This window comes from Anopheles coustani, chromosome 2, assembly GCF_943734705.1.
Source record: "Anopheles coustani chromosome 2, idAnoCousDA_361_x.2, whole genome shotgun sequence".
NCBI classification, from domain to species: domain Eukaryota; kingdom Metazoa; phylum Arthropoda; class Insecta; order Diptera; family Culicidae; genus Anopheles; species Anopheles coustani.
In genome coordinates, this window is record NC_071289.1 from 34,893,046 (window position 1) to 34,911,969 (window position 18,924).

The window sequence follows — 18,924 nt, forward strand, 5'->3', positions numbered from 1 at the left end:
ACGCATCACGACTTGAGATGGGACTGGATAATCGTCATCGTGTCCAGCTGCCCCAAGACTTCCGCGTCCATGTTCCAATTCATTATGTCCCCCTTTAGGTGCTCTTTGAAGTGCTGCCTCCATCTTTCAACCACCTCTCCAGAGCTGGTGAGCAATCCAGCATCCCTATCTCGGACATGCCTATGGCATAAACAAGCTGCTTTTCTACCCGAAACTGGTTAGATTGAAACATAATAAAAACTATCATCTTCAAAAAGTGTTGCAACGAATTGAGTTGAATCTTGTTTAAATATTTAACAAGTAATTATAGCGATACATTCCATGAAAAAACATTCGGTTATCACTACATTGAACGCCATGTATGTTGTACAGCAATATTTTGTAAAAAATAAGTCTCGTTTACCGAGTTAGACTAAGCCACTTCATCAATTCGCAAATATTCACAAATAATTGTTAATAAAGTGTACTAAAAACACTCTAAACTTACTAAAAATATTTTTACTCCTGTTCTACGACCCTCCATCGACGTGGTCCCATAGTGTGTAATAAATATTATTTTGATTGAAAATGTTACCACGTTTTGTTTTTCCCACCTTCAAGATTTACGATTCTAAAAAAGTTATTTGATGACGTGAATACCTCCATGACGGAAAAAAACGTGTGGACATATACACTTTCTAATTCAAGCATCATTGAATCAAAGAATGCCAGAACTGAGGTGTGCCAGGATAAGTGGACACAGATCTTTATCAGATAATCCTTCTTGAAGCATTCGAGTGGATTGAGACCTTTATATAGATGGCACGTTCCGATGATCCAGCATACCAGTTTCGGACAACATGTCGTTCAAGATCGTAGTTCTCCTATCCATCCTGGCTGCGGTGATCGCTTGTGCTCAGGCACATGCTAGTCCGAGGAGTCATTTGGTGCGGCCACTACCGAGATACCTGCCCCGCCCGAGCTATCCCAACCTTGGAGGTGCCCGTATCGTCGGTGGGTTCGAGATCGACGTGTCCGAGACTCCGTATCAGGTGTCTTTGCAGTATGTCAATAGCCACCGTTGCGGTGGATCCGTGCTGAACAACAAGTGGATCCTGACTGCCGCTCACTGCACGGATGGTATATCCCTTTCCGCCCTGGCCGTGCGCCTCGGATCTTCCAGACACGCTTCCGGTGGAACGGTGGTGAAGGTGGCAAATGTCGTCCAACACCCGAACTACAATTCAGAGACTACCGATTTCGATTTTGCGCTCCTGGAACTGGAGGGTGAGCTATCCTTCAGTGATGTCGTGCAGCCGGTCGCTCTTCCGGAGCAGGATGAACCCGTTGAGGATGGAACTCTGACGATCGTCTCCGGATGGGGTAACACCCAGAGTGCCGCCGAGTCCAACGCTGTACTGCGAGCTGCCAACGTGCCCACCGTCAACCAGCAGGAGTGTGACCAGGCATACAAGTCTTTCGGAGGAATCACCGATAGTATGCTGTGCGCCGGATACAAACACGGTGGAAAGGACGCCTGCCAGGGAGATTCCGGTGGCCCGTTGGTTGCCGAGGGCAAGCTGGTCGGAGTCGTATCCTGGGGATATGGATGTGCCAAGCCTGGATACCCTGGCGTATACTCTCGTGTCGCTGTCGTCCGTGAGTGGGTGCGCGAAAACAGTGGAGTTTAAATGATTTTTAATGGGAAAAGCAACTATTCGAAGAAAAAAAGATATTTATAAATTAAACGATTGTTAACCTACATTTTTTCTGGATTTTAATGATCTGCGTTCAAAAGCGATGACTCAATAACTACAAATGTTCTAACTGTTCTAACAGCTGTAAACATATTCAAAACAAGCTGACCTAACGAACTTCGCCTTGTCCAACATTAATAATATGCTAAAATTGAAAAAATAAAAAAAAGCTAATCAATTGAACTTCAGGGAAGATCTTTAGATTCTGGGCATAATAATACTATTCACGATGCAGAACATCTCAGATTGCTACTTATATGCAGACTCTTGTTACTGGTGGTTTTTGGGGCTTGCTGTACTCATGACTCAAGAGGCCTTTCGTAAATTTTTCAACCATTCTTCAAATGTGATAAGCTGAAAACTTAAATAGAAAAATAAAAACTACGGGATGCTCAACAACGTACCGGCTCATTTGATACTTATCTAATCTCCTTCAAAAGTAAAATGAGGAGCTTTTTGTGAATTCATTGTAAAACATACTAACCAAGTGGGATTGTAGAGTCCTCAGGTTCCATGAACCATTGGATCTGGAAGTTTCGCAATTTGATCTGATGAAATCTTGTCCACCTTCCATAAAAAACAGCTTTTCGTTAGAGAATTTAAATTATTTTCTTTTTTTCTAAATCTTGGATAAAAAGGAACAAATCATCCGGAGACATCTTCACGATTGGTTCAGCCCACATTAAATTAGTAAGTAAGCCATAAACTAGTTGATATTCCACCCGAAACGGTTTAGATTGAGTAATAATGAGAAATATAATCTACATAAAGTGTTCTAACGAATGAAGCTTGGTTTAATATTTGAAAAAGAATGATAAAGTTATAAACAAAGGAAAAATATTCGGTTATCACTACGTGGAACACCATGTACTTATGTTGTACAGCAATGGTTTGTACTACTATTGTAAAAATAGTCTCGTTTACCGAGTTAGACTAAGTCACTTCATCATTACATGCAATTGTTAATACAGTGTGAGTACTAAACATATTCTAAACTTCTATACTTTTTCGACGCGGCTTTCTTACTCCTTTTCTACGTCCATCCGTCGACACGCTTACATAGTATTTAAAAAATACTATTTTGATTGGAAAAGCTATTACGTGTTGTTATTCCCATCCCCAAGATTTACGATTCCAATAGAGTTATTTTATGACGTGAATACCTCTTTGATGGAAAAAACGTGTGGCTATACACACTTTCCAGCTCAAGCATCATTCAGCAAAGAACATCTAATGCCAGAACTGAGGTGTGCCAGGATAAGTGGACACAGGCTGTTATCAGATAATCCTTCTTGAAGCATTCGAGTGGATTGAGACCTTTATATAGATGGCACGTTCCGATGATCCAGCATACCAGTTTCGGACAAGATGTCGTTCAAGATCGTAGTTCTCCTATCCATCCTGGCTGCGGTGATCGCTTGTGCTCAGGCACATGCTAGTCTGAGGAGTCACTTGGTGCGGCCACTACCGAGATACCTGCCCCGCCCGAGCTATCCCAACCTTGGAGGTGCTCGTATCGTCGGTGGGTTCGAGATCGACGTGTCCGAGACTCCGTATCAGGTGTCTCTGCAGTACATCAATAGCCACCGTTGCGGTGGATCCGTGCTGAACAACAAGTGGATCCTGACTGCGGCTCACTGCACGGATGGTATATCCCTTTCCGCCCTGGCAGTGCGCCTCGGATCTTCCAAGCACGCTTCCGGTGGAACAGTGGTGAAGGTGGCAAATGTCGTCCAACACCCGAACTACGATTCAGAGACTACCGATTTCGATTTTGCGCTCCTGGAACTGGAGGGTGAGCTATCCTTCAGTGATGTCGTGCAGCCGGTCGCTCTTCCGGAGCAGGATGAACCCGTTGAGGATGGAACTCTGACGATCGTCTCCGGATGGGGTAACACCCAGAGTGCCGCCGAGTCCAACGCTGTACTGCGAGCTGCCAACGTGCCCACCGTCAACCAGCAGGAGTGTGACCAGGCATACAAGTCTTTCGGAGGAATCACCGATAGTATGCTGTGCGCCGGATACAAACACGGTGGAAAGGACGCCTGCCAGGGAGATTCCGGTGGCCCGTTGGTTGCCGAGGGCAAGCTGGTCGGAGTCGTATCCTGGGGATATGGATGTGCCAAGCCTGGATACCCTGGCGTATACTCTCGTGTCGCTGTCGTCCGTGAGTGGGTGCGCGAAAACAGTGGAGTTTAAATGATTTTTAATGGGAAAAGCAACTATTCGAAGAAAAAAAGATATTTATAAATTAAACGATTGTTAACCTACATTTTTTCTGGATTTTAATGACCTGCGTTTAAAAAGCGATGACTCAATAACTACAAATGTACTAATTGTTCTAACAGCTGTAAACATATTCAGAACAAGCTGACCTAGCGAAATTCGCCTTGTCCAACATTAGTAATATGCTAAAATTTGATAAAAAAAATAAACTAATCATTTGAACTTAAGGAAAGACCCATAGATTTTGGGCATAATAATACTATTCACGATGCAGAACATCTCCAATTTGACGATTTGAAGCTGGGATATGAATTTCAGCCAATAGATTGCTACTTATATGCAGACTCTTGTTAGTTGTGGTTTTTGTTGGAGTTTGCTGTACTCCTGACTCAAGAGTCCTTCGTGCATTCTTCAACCATTCTTCAAATATGATAAGCTGAACACTTTAATAGAACAATACTAACTACGGGATGCTCAATAACGTATCGGCTCATTTGATACTTATCTCATCTCCTTCAATGCGATGGCGACGTACTTGTGAACTTGTTTGATCGATGTCACTGAACTTAAAAACTCGACATTAATACATGTTTTGAATGCCTTACACAATATGGGCCAATATGATATGAAGTTTGTGTTTTAGAAAGAAAAGAACATGAGTAGCTTTTTGTGAATTCATTGTAAAACATACTAACCAAGTGGGATTGTAGAGCCCTCAGGCTCCATGAACCATTGGATCTGGAATTTTCGCAATTTGATCTGATTAAAATCTTGTCTTCCCCATTTTCAGCTTTTCCTCAGGGAATTTTTTCTTTTTTCTAAATCTTGGATAAAAAGGAACAAGTCATTCGAAGACATATTCAAGATTGGCTCAGCCGATGTTAATTTTTAGCGGTACAAATAAACATTCATTTTCATATAAATTTAATTATTTTTATGAAAACAAATCTTTTTTCAATTTTTCTGATTTTCAATTGAAATTTTCTATTGTTCATTGTGCTACAATCTTAATTGAACCAAATGGAACAAATCCCTAAAAGACTTCGTTATATTTACACCTTATGGTATCTCCAAAGAAACAAATAGTTGAGCAAAACATACGAAATAATTAAATACACTTCAAAACAAAGTTGAAAATTCGTCAAGTAATTTTGTAAAATAAGTCACATAACAACACGAACAAATAATTTTATCAAGTAAGACTTTTTTATATTGCGAACTTGAAGAAACTCTGGTTAAGAGATAATGGCCATGATAATAAATAAAATATGTGTGAAGTCTCTGTTATGTTATTGGTAAAGCTTAGTTTTCTCAATTGACTAGAGTGAAATTAGTTCAAATTGGGGTTTATGTTCAGGGTAAAGGAGCTGATCGCCATTGCCAACACTAAACAAGTAAATAGCTGCTATTCAACCCGAAACTGTTTAGATTGAAAAATAATGAGAATATAATCTTCACAAAGTAGTCTAGCAAATTGAGCGGAATGTTGGTTTAATATTCAAAAAGGAATTATAGAGATATGGAAAAAACATTCGGTTATCACTACGTAGAACACCATGTATGTTGTACAGCAATGGTTTGTAAAAATAGTCACGTTTACTGAGTTAGACTAAGCCACTTCATCATTACATGCAATTGTTAATACAGTGTGAGTACTAAACATATTCTAAACTTCTATACTTTTCCGACGCAAATTTCTTACTCCTTTTCTACGCCCCTCCCTCGTCATGCTTACATAGTATTTCACAAATAGCGTATTGATTGAAACAGTTATCACGTCTTGTTTTTCCCATCTTCGAGATTTACGATTCCAATAGAGTTATTTCATGACGAGAATACCTCCTTGATGGAAAAAACGTGTGGCTATACACACTTTCCAGCTCGAGCATTATTCAGTAAAGAACATCTAATGCCAGAACTGAGGTGTGCCAGGATAAGTGGAAACCGATTGTTATCAGATAATCTCTCTTGAAGCAATCGAGTGGATTGAGACCTTTATATAGACGGCACGTTCCGATGATCCAGCATACCAGTTTCGGACAAGATGTCGTTCAAGATCGTAGTTCTTCTATCCATCCTGGCTGCGGTGATCGCTTGTGCTCAGGCACATGTGCGGCCACTACCGAGATACCTGCCCCGCCCGAGCTATCCCAACCTTGGAGGTGCCCGTATCGTCGGTGGGTTCGAGATCGACGTGTCCGAGACTCCGTATCAGGTGTCTCTGCAGTACTTCAATAGTCACCGCTGTGGTGGATCTGTGCTGAACAACAAGTGGATCCTGACTGCCGCTCACTGCACGGACGGTATAGTCCTTTCCCTCCTGACCGTGCGCCTCGGATCTTCCAGGCACGCTTCCGGTGGTACGGTGGTGCAGGTGTCAAATGTCGTCCAACACCCGAACTACGATTCAGAGACTACCGATTTCGATTTTGCGCTCCTGGAACTGGAGGGTGAGCTATCCTTCAGTGATGTCGTGCAGCCGGTCGCTCTTCCGGAGCAGGATGAACCCGTTGAGGATGGAACTCTGACGATCGTCTCCGGATGGGGTAACACCCAGAGTGCCGCCGAGTCCAACGCTGTATTGCGAGCTGCCAACGTTCCCACCGTCAACCAGCAGGAGTGTGACCAGGCATACAAGGATTTCGGAGGAATCACCGATAGCATGCTGTGCGCCGGATACAAGCACGGCGGAAAGGATGCCTGCCAAGGTGATTCCGGTGGTCCGTTGGTTGCAGAGGGCAAACTGGTCGGAGTCGTGTCCTGGGGATACGGATGTGCCGAGCCTGGATACCCTGGAGTATATTCCCGTGTCGCTGTCGTCCGTGAGTGGGTGCGCGAAAACAGTGGAGTTTAAACGATCCCAAAGGAGTTGAAAAAATTCGCCGGCGAAAAAATTGTACCAATAAAATAAAACATCGGTCTTCAGCTTAACTTGTGCATCTTATCAATGATTTGGTTGGGAAAAATGTCCATGAGCACAATACAGGGCTTTTAAACAAAGAGGATCCTGGAAGCCTTGAGGCAGATGTCTGATCAGGCCTAAAGTTTTGAAACCTTTACTTAGGACCGCTTCATAGCGCAGGTTGAAAGTAAGCCTGGAGTCAAGAATAACACCAAGGTCACGAAATGACTCTACACGTTGAAAGTGGCAACCATACACAGAATAAGTCGCACAAAAAGGAGATTGGGAACGGGAGAAAGAAATGATAGAACATTTCTCAGGACACAGGGATAAAAAGTTAGCACAACACCACAAGGAAAATTCGAAGTCATCACGACTTATAGATGGCTATCTTGATGCGGCTCTTCAAAATCCCATACTTAAACTTAATAATATGCAAAATTTAGATGAAAATTGCGTTAATCGAATTTCAGCATTTAATTGGAAAGTTTTTAAGAAACTGTAGCGTTTTGTCCACTTTATCTGGTTGCTCGAGCTGATAAGCGACAAAAAAGGAAGATTTATTTCATTCTATAAAAGTATATTTACTTTTTTCTTTTTGCAGGCCAACCAATTGGGTATCGCAACTTAATCAAAATGCTAGTTTAGACATTTGATGAGAACTTTGAATGTTTTAGGTAACAATTTCTGTAATGTGCTATTTATGCTACGCATTTAAGTTGCCTTGAAAAGACAGCTGCCATGTAGCGGACAGAAACCTTTATGTTGAATGTCATGTATGAAACTATAATAGTCATGATATCCTTGACAAAATGTTATCAATAGATACGATAGTAATCGTTCCGTTCAATGCTAAAAACTAGTCGAACGAAATCGCTTTAGATAACGATGTCGTAAAAGTTGTACTATCGGCCAAACGGAGTTCAAGCTCGAAAAAACCGGAATCGAAAAAGCAGATCCCAAAATTCGATAAGCCACCAGATTATACCACTGACCTACATCGGTAATGCATGGGGAAATAATTTGTTCCACTATCAGTTCATTTGGGTTGAAGGGAAATTCGGCGCTTCTGGTTGAACACCTATATATAGCCAGCACTTTTAACTCATTCGACATACAAGTACTCGGCCAAGATGTCGTTCAAGATCGCAGCGGTTTTAGTTCTCCTGGCGGTGGTGGTTGTTAGTGTTGAGAATAAGAGTCGTTTCTTACCTCGACTAAGGTACACCACCGGCGGGCAACGTGTCGTCGGAGGGTTCGAGATCGACGTGGCCGAGGCTCCGTATCAAGTATCCCTACGGTTTTTCGAGAATCACGGCTGCGGTGGATCCGTCCTGAACAACAAGTGGATTATGACTGCCGCTCACTGCACCTTTCAAGTACCTCTGTCCGCCTTGTCCGTACGATACGGATCTTCTTTGCACGCCTTCGGTGGTACTGTGGTTGCTGTAAAACGGGTCATTGAGCACCCAGGATATAACCCCACAACGATTGACTACGATTTCTCGTTGCTGGAATTGGAGGGTGAAGTCATCTTCAGTGAATTGGTTCAGCCGGTCGCTCTTCCAGAGCAAGATGAATCCATTGAGGATGGAACTCTAACCACCGTGTCCGGATGGGGAAATACCCAGAGTGATAGCGAATCAAACGAAGTTCTGCGGGCAGCCAATGTGCCCACTGTGAATCAACAGGAATGTGTCGATGCATACGCTATACACGAAGGCGTTACCGATCGAATGCTGTGCGCCGGATACAAGCAGGGAGGCAAGGATGCGTGCCAGGGAGACTCCGGTGGTCCGTTGGTTGCAGAAGGGAAGCTGGTTGGAGTTGTATCGTGGGGATACGGCTGTGCCATGCCCGGATATCCGGGAGTATATTCTCGAGTGGCCAGTGTTCGCGACTGGGTACGCGAGAACACTGGAGTCTAAGGAACATTTTTATGAAGACTACTAGACATAAAGATACTCAAATAAAGTATAATTATTATTTAAAATGAAAATGGTATACGGATTCATTTAGGCTTCAATAAAAAATGACAATTAAGGTTTGGGATCTTTTTGAAACCCGCCTATTTGGACTGCAGACCGTGATCGTTAAGACGAGTAGGAGAATATGAAGCAGTTATTCACTCATTTTACGCTAGTTTAACGGTCGATCTCACCAAACACAACGTCCAGCGTGCCGATTATGGCGACCACATCGGCTAGCATGTGATGGCGACCGATTTTATCGAGCGCGGCCAAGTGGGCGAAACCTGGTGCCTTGATCTTGCACCGGTACGGTCGGCTTGAGCCATCCGACACCAGGTAGACGCCGAACTCTCCCTTGGGCGCCTCGATCGCGGTGTAGGTAGCACCCGGTGGAACCTGATATCCTTGCGTGAACAGTTTGAAGTGATGAATAAGCGCTTCCATGGAGGTTTTCATCTCGGCACGCGAGGGTGGCGTCAGTTTTGCGTCGTCCGTCTTGATTTCCCCGGCCGGCATCTGATTCAGGCACTGGTTGATGATACGAAGCGACTGGCGCATCTCCTCCACCCGGCATAGGTAGCGATCGTAGCAGTCGCCTTTAGTGCCGATCGGCACGTCGAACTCGACCAGATTGTACGCGTCGTAGGGTTGCGCCTTACGTAGATCCCACTTGATGCCGGAACCGCGCAGCATCACGCCGCTGAAGCCATAGTTGAGAGCATCTTCTGCCGACACGACGCCGATGTCGACCGTGCGCTGCACCCAGATCCGGTTGGTCGTCAGCACGTCCTCAACTTCGTCCAACCGCTCGCCAAACTTGGCCGCGAACTCGTGTATGTCGTCGAGCAGACCGAGCGGCAAATCCAGAAACACACCGCCTGGACGGATGTAAGCTGCATGCATGCGTGCACCGGAGACACGCTCGTAGAACTCCATCATCTTTTCGCGCTCCTCGAACAACCAAAAGAACGGTGTGAGGGCACCGATGTCGAGGGCGTGCGTTCCGACGGCCATAATGTGGTTTAGGATACGAGTGATTTCACCGAACAGCACCCGTATGTACTTGGCCCGCAGAGGAACATCGATGTTGAGCAGCTTCTCAACGGCGAGCGAGTAACACTGCTCGTTGCACATCATCGACACGTAGTCAAGACGATCGAAGTAAGGCAGCGCCTGGGTATAGGTTTTGTACTCGATCAGCTTCTCGGTCCCGCGATGCAGCAGCCCAATGTGCGGATCCGCCCGCATCACCGTTTCGCCGTCTAGCTCGAGGACCAACCGCAGCACTCCGTGTGCCGCCGGATGTTGGGGGCCAAAGTTGAGAGTAAGGTTTCGAACCGTCTTCTCTACCGGCGCAATCTTGCTGTTCCAGGGCGGCAACTTCCAGCGCGATGTCACCTGGTCCGGGTACATGACTGGGCCCTTGAACTGACCAATAAACTCCTCATCCGGGAACCATTTACCAGCACCTCGGGACGGCTGTAAATTAACTACAGAGGCGACCTTTATTAGCAGCCTGTTGCTTATAGCAATATTCGAAGCGGCGTGTCTTGCCGCGGTATTGAACATTGTAAATACCATCCCTTTTACTTCGTTTGTTTTTCCACAGCGGGGGATACAACAATTCGAGCTTGCACAACAGAGGACAGATTTGATTTTGCGGTATTTTTGTTTTCACGCTTTTTAATCTGACAGAAGGAAATTAAAACAGCACACTAGGACCTGACAGTAGTAACGGTTGCTAAACAACGTCCTTGTAAGGATAAAATAAAAACCTATAATATTGGAAACACTTGCAAGGGACAGATAGCCTTGGAATTGTCGCAAAAGAAATATCCACGAAACTTATTCTCATTCGCTGGTGTAGTGAGGAGGTTTCTCCAGCTCCTTTATGCAAGATTACAACCAATCCTATGCTTCAATTCAAGGATCCCCTGTAAAGCTTTGGTAATTTTATTTTTCATATAATGGACAACATTTATTATCAAACTTGAATATGATTTCTGGTCTCATGCGATACTAGCGAACATCTTATCATTAAAAGAAAAATTTGATTAGTACTAAAATAGTACTTTCCGAGCGGGACGATTCGAGTGGAGTGAGGAAGATACCCATTTGATGATTTCAAGATGGAAATAATTCTCCTCATCAAACATACTGGCTAAATATTTGCACTTTTCGCTGATCCAAAAATTCTTTAAGTCTCTTCGCAAACCTAGTTTTAAGTGGATGATTAATGGAGACGAAGTTGACTAAGCACGATGGCCATGAATTGAAAGATATGCTAGCCCAAGAAGGTTATCAGCCTTCAGTCGAAGATGTACCTGCTTCCTTCCCAGACATGAAGTGGTTAATCAATCGCTTATCGGACAAACATTTTTTTATATTACCTGTCTCAAGTGCTATTGATTGAAAGAATCGCTAAAACCGTAAGTTCTTATGATCTCTGATTGATACCATTATCAGATAAGCCTGAAGTTCACTGCCATTGACAACATTTGCTGCTGCTATATATACGCAGCATATTCCGGACAAACGGTATACGAGTAGTAGGACAAGATGTCGATCAAGATTGCAGCTGCACTAGCCCTCTTGGCCGTGGTGGCCGTCAGCGTTGAGGCCCAGAACCGCCTTATTCAACCTCTGCCGAGATTCTTCGCACGGCCACGATATGCCGTCGGTGGACAACGTGTCGTCGGTGGATTCGAGATCGACGTGTCCGAGGCTCCGTATCAGGTGTCTCTACAGTACTACAATCGTCACAACTGCGGTGGTTCCGTCCTGAACAGCAAGTGGGTGCTGACTGCCGCTCACTGCACATTCGGAGCCCCTGAGTCCGCCCTGTCCGTGCGATACGGATCTTCAAAGCACGCTACCGGAGGTACTGTGGTCCCTGTAAAGCGCGTCGTCATGCATCCAGGATACAACTCTGCCACGATCGACTACGATTTCTCGATGCTGGAATTGGAGAGCGAGGTCACCTTCAGTGAATCAGTTCAGCCGGTCGCTCTTCCGGAACAGGACGAGGAGGTTGAGGATGGCACCCTTACGACCGTGTCCGGATGGGGTAACACCCAGAGCGCCAGCGAGTCTAATGAAGTTCTGCGAGCTGCCAATGTGCCTACGGTGAACCAGAAGGAGTGCGACAACGCCTACGAATCGTTCGGAGGAGTTACTGACCGCATGCTGTGCGCCGGATACAAGCAGGGAGGCAAGGATGCCTGCCAGGGTGATTCCGGTGGCCCGTTGGTAACTGAGGGCAAGCTGGTCGGCGTCGTGTCCTGGGGATACGGCTGTGCCAAGGCCGGATATCCGGGAGTGTACTCTCGTGTCGCTGCCGTTCGCAAGTGGGTGCGCGAGAACAGCGGAGTGTAAGAAAACCACATAACACAAGCTTCGGAAAAATATGATCGAATAAAACAAATCGAATAGCAATGAAAACTGCTTTCTGAGTTGATATTTTAATTGGGCAACATGTGGCGTACGAAACGGGACTATTTAAGTTATTTCTTAAGCAGTACATGATGATAACACGAGTTTGGTGCTCTCCAAATCAGTTCAGGAAATGCAAAGTAACTATCAAATTAGCTATTTTGTTCTTAAAATCAAACCATGGTTTTCAACCTACTTCCCTTACGATTTTCTCAAACAAGACCTTCATTTGGGGGGTCGATCGTTAAATTGGCGAAAAAAATATCAAAAAATATACTTCAACTGTGATATCAAATTGTTACCAAAATGTTGAAGCTTGTTCATCTAACCTTGGTCGTAAGCAAGGTTGCTTGGTTTAATGAACCTTGGTCTTTCAGTCAAGCTGTCAGATCCGTCTGTTCCGTTTTTGCGAAACATCGCATGCATCTGCTAGCCGTACACATCATTCCGTAAACCGGCCACGATGGTGAGTAACAATGCACTTTACTGCATGATGCAATTTAGAGCAGCGATATCATCACCCTTTTACATTCCAGGCGAACGAAAGGAAGGGAACTTTCAAGGTAGAATACCTGCAGAAAATCGAACGGGAAGTACAGGAGCGCTGGCAGCGCGACAAAGTGTACGATGCGGATGCACCGAAACAGCCACGCAAGCGGGACGACGAAAAATTTCTCGTCACCTTCCCCTTTCCCTACATGAACGGTCGCCTTCATCTTGGTCATGCATTCTCCATGTCGAAGGCGGAATTTGCCGTTCGCTTCCAACGGCTCAAAGGAAAGCAGGTGCTTTTTCCGTTCGGCTTCCACTGCACCGGCATGCCAATCAAAGCGTGCGCCGATAAGCTGAAGCGCGAAATCGAACTGTACGGTTGTCCGCCAGTCTTTCCCCGCGAGGACACGGTGGTGGTTGAAGTGCCCGCAGATCGCGACGTGGTGCCGAAAGATAAGAGCAAGGGCAAGAAAAGCAAGGCGACTGCAAAAGCTGGCGCTGCCAAGTTTCAGTGGCAGATAATGCAAAGTTTAGGACTGACCGACGACGAGATTGCTAAGTTTGCCAACACCGACCACTGGTTGGATTATTTTCCTCCACTTGCAATTAGCGATCTGAAGGCGCTCGGAACGCATGTCGATTGGAGGCGCACGTTTATCACGACGGACGCGAATCCGTTCTTCGATTCGTTCGTGCGCTGGCAGTACAACCATCTGCGGGCTCGCGGGAAGATTATGTACGGCAAGCGTCACTCCATCTACTCGCCAAAGGATGGCCAACCGTGCATGGACCACGATCGTGCAACGGGTGAGGGCGTCGGACCGCAGGAGTACACGTTGATCAAGATGAAAGTGACAGGAAAGTTGCCGGAGAAGCTTTCCACCGTTGTTAGCAAGCAACCGGTGTATCTGGTATGTGGTACGCTCCGTCCGGAGACGATGTATGGTCAGACGAACTGTTGGGTGCACCCGGACATTAAGTACATCGCGTTCGAGACGGTCAAGAAAGAGGTGTGGATTTGTACACGCCGTGCGGCTCGGAACATGGCGTACCAGGGATTCAGCGCGGTCGAGGGAGAAATAAAGGAACTCGCCGAGCTGGTCGGGCAGGACATTATGGGGTTGGCGCTTTCGGCTCCGCTTACATCGCACAAAACCATCTACACGCTGCCGATGCTGTCGATCAAAGAGGACAAGGGCACGGGAATCGTAACGTCTGTCCCGTCCGACTCGCCCGATGACTATGCGGCGCTGGTAGATCTGCAGAAAAAGCAACCGTTCCGGGAGAAGTATGGCATCACGGACGAGATGGTGCTGCCGTACCAACCGATCCCGATCATCGAAGTGCCGGGTTTGGGTAACCTTTGTGCGGTGTACGCGTACGATAAGTTTAAGATCCAGAGCCAGAACGATCGTGACAAGCTGATCGAAGCGAAAGAGCTGGTCTATCTGAAAGGCTTCTACGACGGAGTGATGCTGGTCGGTGAGCACAAGGGCAAGAAGGTGCAGGACGTTAAGAAGGACCTCCGACAGTACCTTGTCGATCGCAACGAAGCGGACGTTTACTACGAGCCGGAGAAAACCATCATGTCCCGCTCGGGAGATGTGTGCGTGGTGGCCCTGTGCAACCAGTGGTACCTAAACTACGGCGAGGAAGTGTGGCAGAAGCAGGCGGTCGATCTGCTGGGCACGATGAAACTCTACCACGACGAGGTGGCACGCAATTTCGAGCACTGTCTCGGCTGGCTGCACGAGTACGCCTGCTCCCGCACGTACGGTCTCGGCACGAAGCTGCCTTGGGACGAACAGTGGCTCATCGAGTCGCTGTCCGATTCGACCATCTACATGGCGTTCTACACGGTGGCGCATCTGCTGCAGGCCGGATCGTTCCGCGGGGAAAACCCGAGCCCACTGGGCATTAAGGCCGCGGACATGACGCCGGAAGTGTGGGACTACATTTTCTTCGCCGACGCAAAGCCACCGTCCAAGAGTCGCGTCAAGCGAGATGCTTGGGAGCAGCTAAAGCGTGAGTTCAACTACTGGTATCCGGTCGATCTGCGTGTGTCCGGAAAGGATCTGATCCAGAACCATCTGACGTTCTTCCTGTACAACCACATTGCCATCTGGCCGAAGGAACCATCCAAGTGGCCCCGCGGCGTCCGTTGCAACGGCCACCTGCTGCTCAATTCGGCCAAGATGTCGAAATCCGAAGGAAACTTCCTCACGCTCTACGAGTCGATCGCAAAGTTCAGCGCGGACGGCACTCGTCTCTGTCTGGCCGACGCTGGCGATAGTATTGAAGATGCTAACTTTGTCGTGGCCAACGCGGACGCTGGTATTCTACGCCTGTACACGTTCATCGAGTGGGTGCGGGAAACGCTCACCTCGAAGGCGGTGCTGCGAAAGGGCCCCAAGGATGCTACCTTCAACGATCAGGTGTTCGCGAGCGAAATGAACCTCCTGACCAAGCAAACGGGTGACCACTACGAGGCGATGCTGTTCAAGGAGGCACTTCGAACGGGCTTTTTCGAGTTCCAGACGGCCCGCGATAAGTACCGGGAGCTGTGCGGCGCGGATGGCATGCATGTGGACCTGGTGGTGGAGTTCATTAGCCGGCAGGCTCTGCTGATTGCTCCGATCTGCCCGCATGTCGCCGAACACATCTGGTGCAATCTCCTGGGCAACAAGCAGTCGATCCTGCACGCCTCCTGGCCGTCGGTTGGCGTTATCGACGAGGGAAAGATCAAGTGTTCGGCCTACCTGATGGAAGCGGTCCATTCGTTCCGTTTGGCGCTGAAGAACTTCACCCAACTGAAGGTGGTGGGTAAAGGAGGAAAGGCTCCGGCTGGTGGGCCACCGGTAAAACCGAGTGATGCCACAATCTGGGTGGCCAAAACGTTCCCACCGTGGCAGCTGTGCGTGCTCGATACGATGCGCGTGCTGTACGATAACGGAGGTGGAGCGCTGCCGGAAAATAAGGACATTGCGAGCGCGCTGGCTAACAATCGAATGCTTGATAAGTATAAGAAGCGTGTCATGCCTTTCGCGCAGATGGTGCGTGAACGCGTGGAAGCGGTCGGCAGGCAAGCGATGGACCCGACGCTGGCCTTTGACGAGCGGGAGGTGCTGGAGCGTAACGCCGAATATCTGCGTAAGTCGCTGGAGCTCGAGAACCTTACCCTCCGCTACACGGACGAAGATGACACACCGGAAAAGACGCGAGAAGAGGTTCGACCCGGCGTGCCCTTCATCGCCTTTACAGTGAAACCGTTTGTGACGGTAACGCTGGAGAATCCAGTCGAGCGGTCGGGATTGTTTACGGTGACACTGAATCTGTCGGACAGCGATACGAGCAAAACGCTCAAGGAAAAGGTTGCGAAGCAAATCGGCTTCAAAGGTGAGAACTTCAGCGTTCTTATTTTCGTTTCCGGAAGGAGTAACTGTTTCTTTTCTTTTATTGCAGCGGACCTATCGGCACTGGAAATCATGCGCTTTGAAGATCCGATTCTCGGCCCACGAAGTCTTCCTACTTTCAAGGACTATCGGAGTGGCAAAGTAACGCTTGAAGAGGGAGGATTCAAAGTTCTGCCGGAGGAAAAGCAAGTTCTGCTAAACAATGCTGGGTCCAAGGATTTGAACATTGGAACATGTTTTATCTACATTATCAACTAATTTTAAACGAATGCGATACGCGTTTACTTATCTTGAACATTTATGAATTAAATACAATGCAAACGTAATTGTGCCTCAATGATAAAACCACTAGGGCTCAAATAATGTGTGGTGTGATATCAATTAATCATTTGAAAATGGAAATGAGTTTTATCTTCATTATCAGCTTACTTTATATGAACGCGATACGTGTTTACTTTTCTTGAACTTTGATTAAATAAATGCAATGCCAAAGGAATTCTGTCTAAATCATTAAAACTAATCCGGTATTTTTTTTAATTTAATTTTAATATTTTCCAGCGATTTCAATCAATCTTCGATTCAGCCCTGACTGCTCGAATCGAGCAAACGTGAAATTTCAAAACAAATATGACACCTGGAACTGTCAGTCGACAGAGTTGTTTACATACTTTCTAAATAACGCGCTTCTCTTGCGAACCGATCGGCTTTTTTAATTTATATTAATTGTTATAGAACTATTTTCACTTGCACGATCAGTTTAATACTACAAAAGCAAAATGTCGTATATGTTAGCACATTTACACAATGGATGGCAGGTGGACCAGGCAATACTCTCCGAGGAGGACCGAGTTGTGGTGAGTGAGAAATTTCTGGAACACAAATTGAGCATCGCAAAACATGCTGAAGTCCCCTTTCCTCCCCGGCTTTAGGTCATCCGTTTCGGGCACGATTGGGACCCGACCTGCATGAAGATGGACGAGGTGCTGTACAACATTGCGGAGAAGGTAAAAAACTTTGCCGTCATCTATCTGGTGGACATTACGAAGGTTCCGGATTTCAACAAGATGTACGAATTGTACGACCCCTGCACGGTGATGTTCTTCTTCCGCAATAAACACATCATGATCGATTTGGGGACGGGTAACAACAACAAAATCAACTGGCCTCTCGAGGACAAACAGGAGATGATCGATATCGTCGAGACGGTGTACCGTGGGGCGAGAAAGGGTCGAGGTTTAGTGGTATCACCGAAAGATTACTCCACGAAGTACCGATACTAGCATGTGGACTGTGTTGTAAAGTATAGAATTACGCTACCAATAAGATTGATATTTAATTTAAACTACTTTAAACGCATTTTGATAATTGAAACTTTGTCCGATTTTTTCCTTTTATAGTATAACTATCATTTTTCAAATCAATATCCATAGGTAACCCCTAAGCGTCTTCTAAAAACTTAACTTGATTTAATAATTTTTTTTAACATACTTCACTGAATCCGTCCCACGAACAACCCATTCAGGACAACGGAGTCCGGCTTCTAGTTTGCGTTGTCATCAAAAAGTCCGCGAAGCCCAATAAATGCAACTTCCGTATTAATTCATAAGGTAGTCAAGAGCGGGAAGCCGTTACAACTTCCTTCGCTACCCATTAAACGCGTGCCTATTAAAACCTTTCACGACCATGCATAGAACCAACTTCTGGTGATACTCGTTCGAGGGCATCTCTCTGATGCTGCCGTTTACGTTCCATTCTGTTTCCCCCGCCAAAAGAAAAGTCGAAAATTAAGAAATTCATGGGAATCACAAAGCACCCTCGTCCCATCATCTACCACCGCCATCCTGTTCGGGGCCAAACTCACACACTCCCGAGCTGAAGGATGAATAATTTAGGGGAAAATAATCATCGAGCAGGATGGATGATGGGACACACCACCGTGTGCCCGAGCAACGGGAGAGCCCCGGGAGCAGCTTATTCAATCGTTCGCTGCTGGGATGCGGATGTCAGGCTCGCTCACTCTAGGGAGACGTGGCACGCACACGCTCCACTCACCCGGGGATCCGTTTCATTTCTTCGTTCTTGATTTGTTCGCTCGGGCAAACTTGCGAAAAACTTGCTTCCCACGGTCGGTAGCTTCCGTGAGCTCAACCCCGACACTAACAGCTGGAACGGGTTGGAACCGGGTCGGCTGTCTGTGCAGGAAGACGTTTCAATTTACGACAACGTGCCACGAGAACGAGCGTTGGCAGAAGCACCAGAACGGAAGTTGGAAAACCGGCTTTCTCACCCTGCTGACTTGTGCGACTCCTGGCCAGGGAGGGCTAGGGAGAGCCGGTGGCACAACGGAACGATGAGACCAACCACAACCGCTCCGTTGGAAGGTGACGAGGGGGGTTCGCGAAACTCCAGCACAAATGATTGTGTATGTGCAGCACCACCCGCAGGTGGTTCGTACATACATACATCCTCCCTTGATGCAGTCGTACGAACGCGGTGGCATTGTGTGCCATGACCCCGAACGTGAGCTCCAAACCTGCAGGCAAGCGGATCCGCCCATCCTCCACACGACGCTGACACAAAGTATGACATTAGTTAAATAATCATGTCATGGCTTTTGTGCAATTTTCGCCATGAATAATGAATACACCGTAGGGTAGGCAGAAGAGACCACCGCCACCAGCAGATGATACCGCAATGCGAACACAACTCCTAAAGTGACACCCCCTGTGCCCTCCCACGCTTTCCCTTCGACC

At 46.7% G+C, this 18,924-nt stretch overlaps 8 protein-coding genes across 10 annotated transcripts; 7 read left to right on the forward strand and 1 right to left on the reverse strand.

The window, feature by feature from the left end:
- Positions 1–839: 839 nt before the first annotated feature.
- LOC131266363 (trypsin-3-like) lies at positions 840–1,741 on the forward strand. Of its 2 annotated transcripts, XM_058268850.1 has the most exons (2): positions 840–909; positions 979–1,741. In XM_058268850.1, the coding sequence occupies exons 1-2, from the start codon at positions 840–842 to the stop codon at positions 1,668–1,670; spliced, it is 762 nt and encodes a 253-aa protein (XP_058124833.1). In that variant the 3' UTR covers positions 1,671–1,741. The 2 variants fall into 2 exon arrangements, with proteins under 2 accessions (XP_058124833.1, XP_058124832.1); XM_058268849.1 differs by having other exon boundaries at positions 840–1,741.
- Positions 1,742–3,104: 1,363 nt separating this feature from the next.
- LOC131266924 (trypsin-3-like) lies at positions 3,105–4,182 on the forward strand. Of its 2 annotated transcripts, XM_058269617.1 has the most exons (2): positions 3,105–3,174; positions 3,244–4,180. In XM_058269617.1, the coding sequence occupies exons 1-2, from the start codon at positions 3,105–3,107 to the stop codon at positions 3,933–3,935; spliced, it is 762 nt and encodes a 253-aa protein (XP_058125600.1). In that variant the 3' UTR covers positions 3,936–4,180. The 2 variants fall into 2 exon arrangements, with proteins under 2 accessions (XP_058125600.1, XP_058125599.1); XM_058269616.1 differs by having other exon boundaries at positions 3,105–4,182.
- Positions 4,183–6,006: 1,824 nt separating this feature from the next.
- LOC131266880 (trypsin-3-like) lies at positions 6,007–6,885 on the forward strand. Its single transcript, XM_058269556.1, has one exon. It carries the CDS (start codon positions 6,007–6,009, stop codon positions 6,814–6,816), a length of 810 nt encoding a protein of 269 aa, XP_058125539.1. The 3' UTR covers positions 6,817–6,885.
- A 1,112-nt stretch (positions 6,886–7,997) lies between these two features.
- Positions 7,998–8,792, forward strand: LOC131265987 (trypsin-3-like). Its single transcript, XM_058268313.1, has one exon. The coding sequence runs from the start codon at positions 7,998–8,000 to the stop codon at positions 8,790–8,792; it is 795 nt and encodes a 264-aa protein (XP_058124296.1).
- Positions 8,793–9,008: 216 nt separating this feature from the next.
- LOC131265985 (NADH dehydrogenase [ubiquinone] iron-sulfur protein 2, mitochondrial-like) lies at positions 9,009–10,415 on the reverse strand. Its single transcript, XM_058268311.1, has one exon. The coding sequence runs from the start codon at positions 10,413–10,415 to the stop codon at positions 9,009–9,011; it is 1,407 nt and encodes a 468-aa protein (XP_058124294.1).
- A 978-nt stretch (positions 10,416–11,393) lies between these two features.
- Positions 11,394–12,265, forward strand: LOC131265986 (trypsin-1-like). Its single transcript, XM_058268312.1, has one exon. It carries the CDS (start codon positions 11,394–11,396, stop codon positions 12,207–12,209), a length of 816 nt encoding a protein of 271 aa, XP_058124295.1. The 3' UTR covers positions 12,210–12,265.
- Positions 12,266–12,676: 411 nt separating this feature from the next.
- On the forward strand, positions 12,677–16,687 carry LOC131265984 (leucine--tRNA ligase, cytoplasmic). Its single transcript, XM_058268310.1, has 3 exons — positions 12,677–12,732; positions 12,803–16,154; positions 16,221–16,687. The coding sequence occupies exons 1-3, from the start codon at positions 12,730–12,732 to the stop codon at positions 16,427–16,429; spliced, it is 3,564 nt and encodes a 1,187-aa protein (XP_058124293.1). The 5' UTR covers positions 12,677–12,729; the 3' UTR covers positions 16,430–16,687.
- Positions 16,688–16,848: 161 nt separating this feature from the next.
- On the forward strand, positions 16,849–17,517 carry LOC131263459 (thioredoxin-like protein 4A). The gene is made up of 2 exons (XM_058265659.1): positions 16,849–17,025; positions 17,101–17,517. Exons 1-2 carry the CDS (start codon positions 16,948–16,950, stop codon positions 17,449–17,451), a joined length of 429 nt encoding a protein of 142 aa, XP_058121642.1. The 5' UTR covers positions 16,849–16,947; the 3' UTR covers positions 17,452–17,517.
- The last annotated feature ends 1,407 nt before the right edge of the window (positions 17,518–18,924 follow it).